Source organism: Lathamus discolor, chromosome 1 (assembly GCF_037157495.1).
Source record: "Lathamus discolor isolate bLatDis1 chromosome 1, bLatDis1.hap1, whole genome shotgun sequence".
In the NCBI taxonomy this organism is placed as follows: Eukaryota; Metazoa; Chordata; class Aves; order Psittaciformes; family Psittacidae; genus Lathamus; species Lathamus discolor.
In genome coordinates, this window is record NC_088884.1 from 141,574,198 (window position 1) to 141,587,244 (window position 13,047).

General features: G+C 37.7%; 1 protein-coding gene across 9 annotated transcripts in view; it reads right to left on the reverse strand.

The window, feature by feature from the left end:
- TBC1D1 (TBC1 domain family member 1) overlaps positions 1 to 13,047 on the reverse strand; it is a 109,068-nt gene that overhangs the window by 38,135 nt on the left and 57,886 nt on the right. For 6 of the 9 annotated variants that reach the window (XM_065699146.1, XM_065699161.1, XM_065699176.1 and 3 more), the window contains 7 exons: positions 12,081 to 12,185; positions 11,265 to 11,397; positions 9,752 to 9,843; positions 7,994 to 8,104; positions 5,420 to 5,548; positions 2,493 to 2,579; positions 535 to 815 (listed from right to left, as the gene is read on the reverse strand). In XM_065699146.1, coding sequence (XP_065555218.1) covers positions 535 to 815; positions 2,493 to 2,579; positions 5,420 to 5,548; positions 7,994 to 8,104; positions 9,752 to 9,843; positions 11,265 to 11,397; positions 12,081 to 12,185 — 938 coding nt within the window. The remainder of the gene's footprint in view (positions 1 to 534; positions 816 to 2,492; positions 2,580 to 5,419; positions 5,549 to 7,993; positions 8,105 to 9,751; positions 9,844 to 11,264; positions 11,398 to 12,080; positions 12,186 to 13,047) is intronic. The other 3 variants (XM_065699154.1, XM_065699168.1, XM_065699184.1) reach the window with 1 other exon arrangement.

Genomic DNA, 13,047 nt, shown 5'->3' on the forward strand with positions numbered 1-13,047 from the left:
TGAAGAATATTAGCATGAAGGCAAGCAGTAACTTGTTTTTATGAGTAAAATCTATATAGGCTTGTTGTAAAGTCAGACAGGAGCCTCACCTCTATCAGAATTAGGCAATTTATGTCAGTTTTTTGCGTTATTTTGAAGTAACACATAAATTCACCAACTAGTAAGGTTTTCAGGATCACAAATGCTACCAGAATTTTCTCTATAGACAGTAAGAAGTAGCATTTCTTTATGGTGCTTGCAGAGCGAAACAACCAACATTAAGGAATATTGCCTTAAAAAATATAATAAAACCCCATAGGAGCAATCCTATGTTGTGCTTACACTTATACTGTGGAACTACAACATGTTTTCTCTCCCCTGTGGAGTACATAGGGCTAAAAGTGTTTTTAAACAGAATACCTACAAAACTCCAGTGAGTGACACACTGCTGTGATACATTTCTTATTCATTAAGAGGACATACCTGGTATGCAGTTATCATCCCAAAATATGTCCTCAACAAACAAAATCATAGCCTGCTTTTAGTAAGTCTTACTTTCTTTTGTGAGGAGTCTCTGTGCTCACTGAGTGATACCTCATAAGTTTCCTCTGGGGAACAGACGGTGATGTTTCAACAGGTACCAGAGATTCCTGGCTTTCAGTTGGCAAATGACTCAGCGTGTTTGCCCGCCTCCGAAAGCTTTGCTGAGGTAACTGCTCAATTGGAGAATCATCTGCATCACTGGCGAGATCACCCACTGATCCACTGGTCTTGACAGTGGTTTCTGTAGGAAGCGCAGAAAGTCTGTCTTTTTCCTTTTCACGCAGTGGTGCTTCCTAGCAGTGCAAGACATAAGGTTATCAATCTTATCAAGAGTTATCAATCTTTGAGGTTGCAGCCTCATATCATTATTCACATCCCAGAGATCTGCTTTAAATTTGCATGTTTTATCATGACAGCCTAAAGAAAGAATCTTTGATGGTTTATGTTTTTATTATTAATTATTTATTAAAAAAACCCAAACACAGTCTCTGTTTTAAACAAGAAAAGTAATTTTGAGAATAACTGTATTTTACAGTATGTCAAATACAACTCAGAAGAAGTGGGGTCAGAACAGTACAGAAGAGTCAGATTTGGGTAACAGTTGCAGCAATGAAAAGGGTGACATTTCAGAGTACTATATAGATAGCACCCCATCTGAGAATACAACATCCCTATGACTAGATGCCTGTTTCAGTCCAAAACCATGCATTTTTCTTCATTCACCACCTCATGTGTTTCTTGCAGAGCTGGCCATTCTTTCAAAAACATAAGCAGTAAGAACAGATTCTTGACTGCCTGAAGTCAGGAGTCCATAGGTAATGAGGCACTAGAGAAAAATCAACAGCTGTATCTAAACCTGCAGAGTAATAGGCTGCTCCCATGGAAGACTGTCTTCTTCTATGCTGCTTGTTTATACTGTTTTATTCAGACTCAAAGCTTTCTAACCATGCAAAAGGAGAAATTACTCAACCTTTTATTTGAGTTTTATGTTTCTGATCAGTGCAATGCTGCATTCAACTATGCACTTTCAGGGATGAAATCAATCAGATTAAGATCAGCAGCACAGTAATTACTGCATTTATTTTACTGCACATTGTTGCAAGATTATATAGTATTTTATTTCACATATATAGACTCACACAATAAGATATATAAAAAATATGTTTATTTACAGTAACATGGCTTTTCTATTTCAAATACAGACCCAATTGCATTGCTCTCTTTTTATAGCATGGGGAACAGAATAAAAAGCCTGAAAGCAACTTGAAACTTCCGGAGAACAGAAACACAGATTTACTAAGAGTCCCATCTTGCCAAACAGTATGGAAATCTCCAGTAAAGCTCTACAGATAACAGCATCTTACATGTCACCATTGTATTGACACGACTGCTATTTCTTAGCCTGAAAGTCTGTTACCAGAGTAAACTAGGAAATTATTTTGCTCAAGCTGTCCCTCAGAGGACTTGCACACATTCTGACAAATTCCATACATGAAAAATGATTTGGATAATCAACTAGCAAATTCTAAAAAACTTAAATATTGCTTCAAGCTGGAGGCCGGGAGAGTGGGAGGAAGGGATGATATGGGGCAAAGGGAAAGGCAGTCACTGATCCAAGAGGCTGCCTGCAATGAATGCAGCCCTGTCACCCTCAGAGTACAGGAATAAAGACAGACTCTATGGATAAGCAAGTGGCAAAAGGACTCTTGCAGGTAGGAAGAAAAGGATATACTTACCCTCCCTACTCTGTGATACTGTTTTTATCATATTGATTGCTTTAGGGTTTATTTCCTTTCACACACAATCAGTTAGCTCGCTTACTCCCAAAAAATAATCAAAACAAAATTCAAGATGTTAGAACAGAACAGTTATGTGAGTGGTTGGTAACCACATTTCACATCTGACTAGTTGTTTCAGGGAATATTATCTGAAGTTTCCAAGTATATACATTCACCCCAGACTTTACTTACTTTATGTGTGCTGCTTAAGGAACTGGATATAGAGCTGTCCAAATCTACAGCACCAGCACTGTCCAGCGGACCTCTGGCTTTACTGCCCTGCAGAGATAAAGCACACCAGCAGTTAGGATTATGATGTATAGGAATACCAAAACCAGATTTGTGTAGCATAGTCAGGATCTTTAATTTTCAAAGACAGTACCAAATTAAATTTCCTGAAATGTCCAAGAACAGCCTTTGCCCTTGTGAGAAACAAAGGCTTCATTCAGGACATTCTAAAGGATCTGGTGAAATTCTCATGGGAAATGATGTGCTTTCCATGATACGTACATAATCACATATTGAATACATGTACTGTAACTACTGTTAAAGTACCTTCTGAATTCCAAATGGGAAATTTTCACACTAGGTACTTCTTGCCAAGATAAAAAGAAACAAGAAGGCTTATAAAGCTCTTAAAACCATATAAATTTAATACACAACAGAACATCATTTCTGGTATTATCATTTCAATGCCTACAAATCAGAAAGCATAAATATTTTTGCATAATCTGTTCAACAGTATTTTTCTATAATGTTTTATGTAACCAAGAGAAATACCAAGAAACATACTATTGGGTTCTTATATTCTGACACAACTACGGAATTTCTATCTTCCTCACTTTAAATGGTATCATTTTTTTATGCTCTGAAGTTAAGGTTTATGTTCTCTTTGAGCTGCTAGTCTAGGTAAAATACAAAACGTTATAATTATTCACAATAGTGACTATTGTCTCCTTGAAGATCAGGCAAAATGCCTCAGATCTAATAAAAAAAAAGAATTTCTATCAAAACAGCCATGACAATGAAAACGCAATCAATATACAGCTGTGCTTATGTGAAGACACCTTATGCCAGTCAGGACAAACCGGCAAAAATTAGAACAGTAGCCACTATACTTTGTATAGCACCACTAACATGTTTCATACACTGAACAGCTATGCAAACTGGACATCTGTAAATCGATGGGTCCGGATGGAATGCACCCACGGGTGCTGAGGGAGCTGGCGGAGGTCATTGCTAGGCCACTTTCCATCATCTTTGGTAAGTCGTGGGAAACGGGCGAGGTGCCTGAGGATTGGCGGATGGCAAAGGTCACACCAATCTATAAGAAAGGCAAGAAGGAGGACCCGGGTAATTATAGACCGGTCAGCCTTACCTCCATCCCTGGAAAGATGATGGAACAACTTATTCTTGACTCCATCACTAGGCATATCAAGGATGAGGGGGTCATTAAGAACAGCCAACATGGTTTTATGAGGGGGAAGTCATGTATGACCAACCTTATAGCCTTCTATGAGGAAGTGACTAGGTGGAGGGATGATGGTAGAGCGGTAGATGTAGTTTTTCTCGATTTCAGTAAGGCATTTGATACTGTCTCCCACAGCATCCTCATAGATAAGCTAAGGAAGTGTGGGCTTGACGATCAAGTAGTGAGGTGGATCGAGAATTGGTTGAAAGGAAGAAGGCAGAGAGTTGTGGTCAATGGCGCAGAATCTAGCTGGAGGTCTGTGACTAGTGGAGTTCCTCAGGGGTCGGTGCTGGGACCGGTGCTGTTTAATATTTTCATCAATGACCTGGATGAGGGAACTGAGTGCACCCTCAGCAAGTTTGCTGATGACACAAAACTGGGAGGAGTGGCTGACACACCAGAGGACTGTGCTGCCATTCAGCGAGACCTGGACAGGCTGGAGAGTTGGGCGGGGAGAAACTTGATGAAATTTAACAAGGGCAAGTGTAGAGTCTTGCATCTGGGGAAGAACAACCCCATGTACCAGTACAGGTTGGGGGTTGACCTGCTGGAAAGTAGTGAAGGGGAAAGGGACCTGGGGGTCCTGGTGGATAGGAGGATGACCATGAGCCAGCAATGTGCTCTTGTGGCCAAGAAGGCAAATGGCATCTTAGGGTGCATCAGAAAGGGAGTGGTTGGTAGGTCAAGAGAGGTTCTCCTCCCCCTCTACTCAGCCTTGGTGAGGCCGCATCTGGAATATTGCGTCCAGTTCTGGGCCCCTCTGTTCAAGAAGGACAGGGAATTGCTGGAAGGAGTCCAGCGCAGAGCCACAAAGATGATTAAGGGAGTGGAACATCTCCCTTATGAGGAGAGGCTGAGGGAGCTGGGTCTCTTTAGCTTGCAAAAGAGGAGACTGAGGGGTGACCTCATCAATGTTTACAAATATGTAAAGGGTAGGTGTCAGGATGATGGAGCTAGGCTTTTTTCAGTGATATCCAGTGATAGGACAAGGGGCAATGGGTGTAAACTGGAGCATAGGAAGTTCCACGTTAACATCAGGAAGAACTTCTTTACTGTAAGAGTGACAGAGCACTGGAACAGGTTGCCCAGGGGGGTTGTGGAGTCTCCTACACTGGAGATATTCAAGGCCCGCCTGGACAAGTTCCTGTGTGATGTACTGTAGGTTACCCTGCTCTTGCAGGGGGGTTGGACTAGATGATCTTTTTAGGTCCCTTCCAACCCTTGGGATTCTGTGATTCTGTGATTAACTTGCTCACAGCAGAATTTTACAGGGGTAAACTCTAGAAATGCTGGCTAGGAAGTAATGAGGGGAGATATTCAACTAAAATTCTTCTCTATGTGCATAATAATAACAGGGAGAGCATGCTTTTGCTATCATTTGTTTCATGGAAGCAGGTTAGATACAATGTCTGAAATAAGCTTTGAAAGCCTTGTTTTGTCGCTACTAGTTGCATGTCTATGAGCCAATAAACTGTATTAGGTCTTTGTTCAATTTAACTGCTGATGAGAAATGAGACTGCCAAATTTTTGTTCCTTTAATATTTGTTGTTTGGCATTCAACCTGGAAAGATAACAAATATTACTTTTCTATCATTCAAATAAATAAAACAATGAAATTATGTTCAGAGGCAATAAACATGATACTTACACGTGACAAAATGCTTTCAAATGATTCTGTCAGAGATCTTTTTGCTTTGTTCTTTAACATATCTAATCTGAATCTTGAAGCACTGCTGGGCACTTCATTTACAGCATTCTCAGTAGGGGGTTGTGAAGTCTGCAAGTGTTTAAAAATACAAATGTGAAATACTCAACAGCATGGAGCAGGATCTCAGTGAACAGTCTGAAGACTTCCATAACCTGGATCAATACTTTCTCCTGGTGTCCTTGGCATTTCATGCCTTTTGATCTTTTGATACTTACACTGAAATTTAACAAGCTAACATAAGACCAGGAAATCTCTTAAAGGAAATGTGTTGAGTGTAGCAGCTTCAGAAGAAGTGCCCCTTCAATAAGGATTTACGGCTGTGTTGGAAAATTTTCTTTAACAACAAAGTACAATTGTACAAATTCCAAATGTTTAAGTGTAACAGATTAGAGATTGCTGAATGGATTTACTTTTCTTGCCAAGAAATTAATCAAAAATGGTGAAGCTCATAATTAACAAAAACTCTCAAGTGTCTCCACTATATCAAAACAGGGCTTCTTAAAGGTCAGGAAGATGTATAACAATCTTTCTATATATTTCACCAGTAGAAATACTTCCATCTTAAAGCTAACAGTCTACTGAAAGTTTTGCTTTTTAAATAAATATTTAAGTTCCTTTTTAGTGCTTGCAAAGACCAGTGTAGCAAATACAAAATTGGCTCTATGATGCAAATATTGCTATCCAAACCTAACACCTGCAGTTGATACCAGAGCACAATTTTCAGTGTTGTTTTGGGGGTTCATCTTGAGGCTGCTCTACCTTTTTGGCTCTAACTTCAGAGCTCCGAATGCTTATTTTCTTTTTACCTTCACTCATTTTATCCACAAAGGACAAATTGGATGCTGCCTGCTATGACATTCTTATGAAAAAGACACTTAATTTGAAGGTCATTTTTGTTAGATAAAACCCATGTACTAGTATCAGGTTTTGGGGTTTGTTTGGTGGTTTTTTTTCATTTTTCCCTCCCCTGATTTAAATATTAGGAAAAAAAAATTATGAAAAGGAGGAAAATGAATACCTTTGCAGAAAAGAAGGGAACAGGGACATCAGGGTGTTATTGGTTAATAATTGCTGAGGCAAATAACACTGACAGTGTACATGTTCAAAGGTATCTGCTATTACACAGCACTGGAGATAAATTATCAGAGTAAATATAAAATGTTGTGCTAAGACAAATGATTGGCTAAGGGGAAGTCAACTCTGTTGTTAGAGCACTGGCATCTTTGCAAAAGTGAGATTAACCCATTTTGGTTCCAAGAACTGAGTCAACAGACTGCAGCAGGCCTTAGGGATTTTCAAATCACACTGAAGACATATCAAGATATTATCTTGCTTCCTATATCCCTATTTCCAAGCCATTCATGACTGACAACTATTTGATAATCAGCTGGCATTAGAGCAAATAAAAACATTTCAGGTATGATGATAAAGGACCTCAGGCAATGTTTCTTCCTGTCATACCACAACTACAACGCTCTTTTCTTAAAAGCATATTTCTGGTGAGATGCCCAAGGCAAAAAAGTCAGAGAACAAAACATGCAAAGTTTTCTTCCTGCTTCCTCAGGGAGGTCAGTAGTTAGCTAGTAAGCCATAAAGAAGAGATTAGCAAAGTGAACAAACAGTAAATAAAGACTTGCTGCTATGTCCCGAATGTCTTCTGGGTCTCATTACACTCCATATATTTACTTGCTAGTTTATAACACAAATGTACAACAGCAGTCATCATGGTGGAATTACCAGCCAGCAGTGGTGGGACAGACAAGATTTTTAAAAGGGTCAGATAACTGGAACTGAGTTTTCAGAGAAATGGTGCTGATCCTCTTTTAAATACAGACGCCCTCTAGGTGTCTCAGTTAGAAAGAAAGCAAGGCATCCAAAATCACTAATCCCTTCTGAAAAATCTTAACTGTGCTGTATAAATAGCCAGTTAAACAGCACTGATATAACCTGATACAGAATGAAAGGTAACACAGATCTGCAGAAATGGATGAGTTGCAGATGTGGTTTCTGCAGCAATCCTACTCCGCTACTCCTCCTTGAGGCCACTTCAAACGGTGGTTTGTACACAAGAAGTAACTTTCAGCTATTAAGTAAACGTAATAGTCTTTATCAAGAATCAAATCCATTCTGTTGTCAGGACACTGACTCATAAAGACAGTGGGATGGCAAATGCCACAGACTATCTGACAGCAATTACAAATTTGTTCTCTCATACACAATTAATTTTCACTGCAGTGAGAAGAAAGCAACCATCAGATCAGTGGTCTACCTTGTTTGCATACTCATCTCCTGTACACTTCTGACTGTACGGGGTACCTCAAAACCAAATATGCCTGTTGTGGCACAGAACAATAGCCTATGAATCATAAGCAAAACCAGTGTTCACCACTCCCGACAGTCTGAAGTTCCAAAATGCCTGTGATGGAAATTTGCCTTTGGAAAGATGTAAAAATGGAATGGAGTTTTTTTTTCATGGATCCTCCTTACATGAACTAAAACTTAATGATTACTTACCTGTTTTGCTTCTCCAACATGGACATGGTCCTTCTGTTTTTCTTCATACATGTTTCTCAAAACAGAGATAACCAACTCATTCTCTTTTTGATCATTCCTTGGTCTTAATTTCTTTATAATTGAAAACACCACAAGAACAATAATTATACATTCGTATAACAGCAAATATTTACTCTTTACATCTTGTCACTGTCAATACACCATTAAGGTAAGAACCAGTTTAACTTGGTTAATGCTACTACTCAAGTCCACCAGAGGACACCAGTGTCCCAGGCAAAGCAGAACACAGGTATGAAAACACTTGACCTCACTTCATACACAGCAGAATTTACATGAAAGGGCAACTCTGGAGGCATTAAATTGTCACAAGCATATTAAGACATAAAAAAATATTTTGCCAATCTGTTTCTGATGTAAAGAAAACCAAAATACTGTGGTTCTGCTGCAAAACCCTTCTGCTAGAAAACCTTCTCACTGGACGTTTCAGTTTTAGGAAATGACACAGGTATTTTAAAAATCAGTGCACAAGGTGAACATATGTTTCTTTGCTGCATTCTATTTAGATCTGAACTATTCTAAATGAAAATGTTTTTAGAACAAGCTATTATAGATTTTAATCCCAGAAACCTAAGTTTTGAAAAGTATATGCTGTTTTAAGACTACTGATATAATGCAGTGGATACCTTACAAATTAAGTAATGCCAAGGTAGCACATCAGATTAATAAAAATATCTTTAGAAAGACAGTTATTGAAAAATGCAAATCATGGTTACAACATATGGAGCTCTGAGACCAAGGTAGCACATCAGATTAATAAAAATATCTTTAGAAAGACAGTTATTGAAAAATGCAAATCATGGTTACAACATATGGAGCTCTGAGAATGCTACAACTAAAATTTCAGGAACTCAAAAAAATCAGCTGAAAAAGGCAGACAGGAGAGACATACCCTTGGTTTGACCAAGTTAAACGTTTGCAGACTCTCATCAGAATCAATTAACAGTTTCCTGTGACTGCTAGAAGCTTTAGACCTTTAAAATGTGTACAGAATACTAAAAGGCAACAGTGCCAGCTAGCTACTACACACTAAGAAATTACTTAGGTCATGGAATCAGTCCCACAGAGTAACTTCCTAATTTGGTACTGGACGATAAACTGCCACAAGGAAACACACAAAGAGACTGAAATGACGCAAGAGAGGAAGGAAACATTCTTTTTAAAACGTCTGAAATTCCCTAATCTTCAATAGTGTGCCAATCCCAAAGACATTTCCTACAATGTTCATCTGTCTTACATCTAGCTACGCTTTCCTCTGTGCTAAAATGGATTTAATTCAGAAGATATAAAGTTAAACTTTTTTTTAGTTAGTTTGACAAGTATTAAGATCAAGAATAAATTTTAAGCAGAAATTTTTTTGATCTGGGAATGTGATAGTAATTTGGTTTCATCAAATTAACAGTTGAATGTTCTCACAGTGTAAGTTATTTTGCTTTCACCCGCAAAAAAGTGTGCATTTTTACTCAGCAAGAAGTCAACCTTCTCATTGAAAGCAGAAGAAAAACAAGTAAAATGAGCCATTGTTATGAAAGGGTAAGTTTTTAACAGCTCTAAAACATTATATTGAAATTAAAGCACAAGGTGATTAACAGTCTATTAAATGAAGATAATTAACAAAAAAACCCACAACTTTGGTGCTTCATGCTGATGTTAGCAAAAACATCAATTGATTTAAAATCTTGTAGGAAACACAGAGCTTACCTTAACCTCTTCAAAAACAGAGGCCTGCTCCTGGTTATTTAGTGTTGTTAGATGCTTTTGTAGCTCTAATTTAGTCTTAGAAGGGTGTAACCCTGCCAATAAGAATAAAAAGGAACAAATCATAGGGTCAAATTTGTCAGAATTAATCAATCAACATAAATCTGCTTGTCAATTATTTGAGCTGACCTTGCTGTGATTTCATAATGGGGCATTAGAAAGAACTCTAGGTTAATTTAAAGCTGTTAGTGAACTCATGTCTTTAAAATAAGGGACATGAACTCTGTAACGAGGAGATTTACTGAGCACAGACAAGGATTATACTCTTAGCTGAAGATTCCATTATCACACAAGATAAAATAAACCCACAATCGACTGCATTTTAGCAGACTGCTTCGCTGGTGGTTTATGCAGTACTACTTAGATTTTGCTAATGGTATAAATATGATTTCCATTGATTTTCTCCAATTTGTATACCTTAGCCTCTTCTGAAAAAGAGTAAATTTATCACATATTAGTAAACTTGCTTTGCCTCTCGCTGACAACATTTACTGTCTGACAGTCTAAAGCAGACTACTCTCTCATTCAGATTATTTTTCCTGCTCTCATCCTGGATTAATTTCCCTTCCTCTATTTTCTGTGGAAAAAGAGCAGATCACCAACAGTATTTTGTTCTTCAGTTTCTGATCACGGCATTTCTCCTTCAGAAGCAGATGATATATTTAACCAGATGGCATGATTAAAGGCATTAAGAATCCTTTGCCTTTAAGAAACTACTCAAAAATCATAGCTAGTTGATACCAAAATAGAGTGAAAAGTACTTCTGGAAGTTCTCCAGTTTCATCAAATTAATACTAGATAGGTTTTAGTCCAACAAGCTACTGTCACGTGATCTGACAAGCTGCTGTTGCCCTTTATTCACTCAAGATATTACTCAAACAAACAAAACCCAACTGTGAAATTTGCTGAAATGCACAGAGATTTTTGTTTGCGGTTTTTTCCTTTAAACTTGTTTTCTGAGCAACACCCACAACTCTTAACTGCTGCATTTTCATGAAGCAGCAAAAATCAACACCACAAACATGTATTAAAAGCATACTGCTCAGTACACGTTTATGGTAGTGTAATGCTGGTATTTAAGCGGATTCCATAGGACAGGGGGTCAAAGCTAGTGCAGCATATATTCTTAAGGAGTTTTTTACCTGCAATTTTCAGCATTTATGCGGCTAATAGAGCCATGCTAACTGCAATTCAGTAATATTTATAGACTCTATTAGTTTTCAAAAATTCAACTAAAATACAAGAAAGGAACTTAACTTTTCTTTAGAAAATTCTTATTACCTTACAGATAGCTTGACATTGCAGTCTGCTAAATAAAAAAAAACTGGCTTTCAACCCTCCATCCCAAGTTCCGGGCTCTTTTTAAGCATTCATTCCCATAGAGTTTAACATGTAAGACTGTCCCCCAGTAAAACTACTAGAAGAAATATTCAACTAGGAAGTTTTTAAACCTCACCTTCTATCTTTTCACAGAGTTTATGCAAGCTTTGCATAGGACATCCTTCACAGAGCTGGGGCTGTGCCTTGGAAGTCTGTTGCACAGCAGCTACGGTGAAAGCCTGTTTCAATGTCATCATGATTTCATCAACCTGAAAAGGGTGCAAAAGAACAGAATTTCACTCTTCCACTGAGCTTCTGTTTTCCTTAACACAAACACAACAGTCTTTGAGAATGATACTGATGCTTGTTTGGGAATGTGGTTATGATTAAAAAGAAAAGCTGCCATTTCTACACACAAACGGATGACAAAAGTCATTGTGAAGTTGTATCTCTCCAGGCCACCTAATTTTATGACTGTGATCTAATAAAAAATACTACCTCTACCTTATCTGTGATAAGAAAGCTTACTGCAGTTGTGATGCACTAGCCTGACCTAGAGCACAGTGTAGTCCTGATTTTCTGAATGGGTGCACTATGAAGAAATCCTCTTCCCAAAAAGAGGAATACAGTCTTAACTTCATGCAAGTAAAGGAAGTTTTACTGGATTTAAAAGGGGATTTAAGCTTCTGCCTTCAAAGCAAATTAAAAATTCCTTTCCTATGTCAGTTACATTTTAGTAACTTTTATGTTAGTGCTAGGTACTAACATATATACTAGTACTTTTATGTTAGTACTATGTACTATAAAGTACATTTATGTTAGACTGCTATGTTAGTTACATGTTTGAAATAATTATATTTCCAAGCAGAGCAGGATTTAAAGACATTCAGTAAAACAAAGAGCATACAGCAACAGAAGACTTTTAGGGCCTACTGTTCCATTAGGCACTTACCAGGGCTTCATCTGTACACTGAAATACGTAGCAAACAAAGTGGAAGCCTCCATTTTCTGAAGACTCTCTGCAGATAAACCCAAAGTGATCCACATGTCTAATTCCCTAGTACAAAAACAACAGTAATGAAGCAGTCATATGTACCTTCAATGTTTTGTGCCTGTATTTCTTCAAGTAACAGAAGCATGTAAGGCCCAACAGCATTACAGGTAGGTCCCATTTCACTGTTACAGCTACATTAAAGTTGTCTGGCCATTAAAAATCTATTCTATCACTTCATGAATCTTAAACTTCACTTAAGTCTAAGGTTGTTTGTTGGTTTTGGTGGGGTTTTCTTGTTGGGTTTTTTTTGCCTCTGTTTTTTTCAATGACAATTTGAATAGATCCATTGGAAAACACTTACAGAGATGAATAAATGCTATTCAAGATGTATTTTACTCAGTTTTAGAAATACCAGGGGGGCAAAAAGCTCACTCTTTCTTTTGCTTAAGTGATCAACAATTGCTTTACATTTCTAAGAGCAAATGAAAGCAGTAGTGAAAAATGGATAAACATTTTATTTAAAAAAAGCTTGGCTAGTTAAAAAATGAAAATTATTTAATATATTACTTAAAGATCACACATGGAAGCATTTATTTTTGCTAAAGGCATGCAAATTCAGGTACAAGCAACCCACAACAGCAGATAAACATTACATCCTGGTAAAATGCTAAGAAGGTTTTTTAATTGCTGTGATTTTTTTTCTTTTATGAAAAGACGTTCAGATGAGCAGAGTCAGGTGATCACAATGCACGTCTCCTCAGTGCACCATGCTTGTTTAAAGAAAAAAACCCAAAAAATCATACTTATGATGACGAATTACATGGACAGTGGTAGAGAGTCTGTTTATAGAAATGCAGTTATGCTCAGCACCATCTTAGTACCTGCTAAATGTTATAGCACAACAATATTAAAATCAAATAAAGAG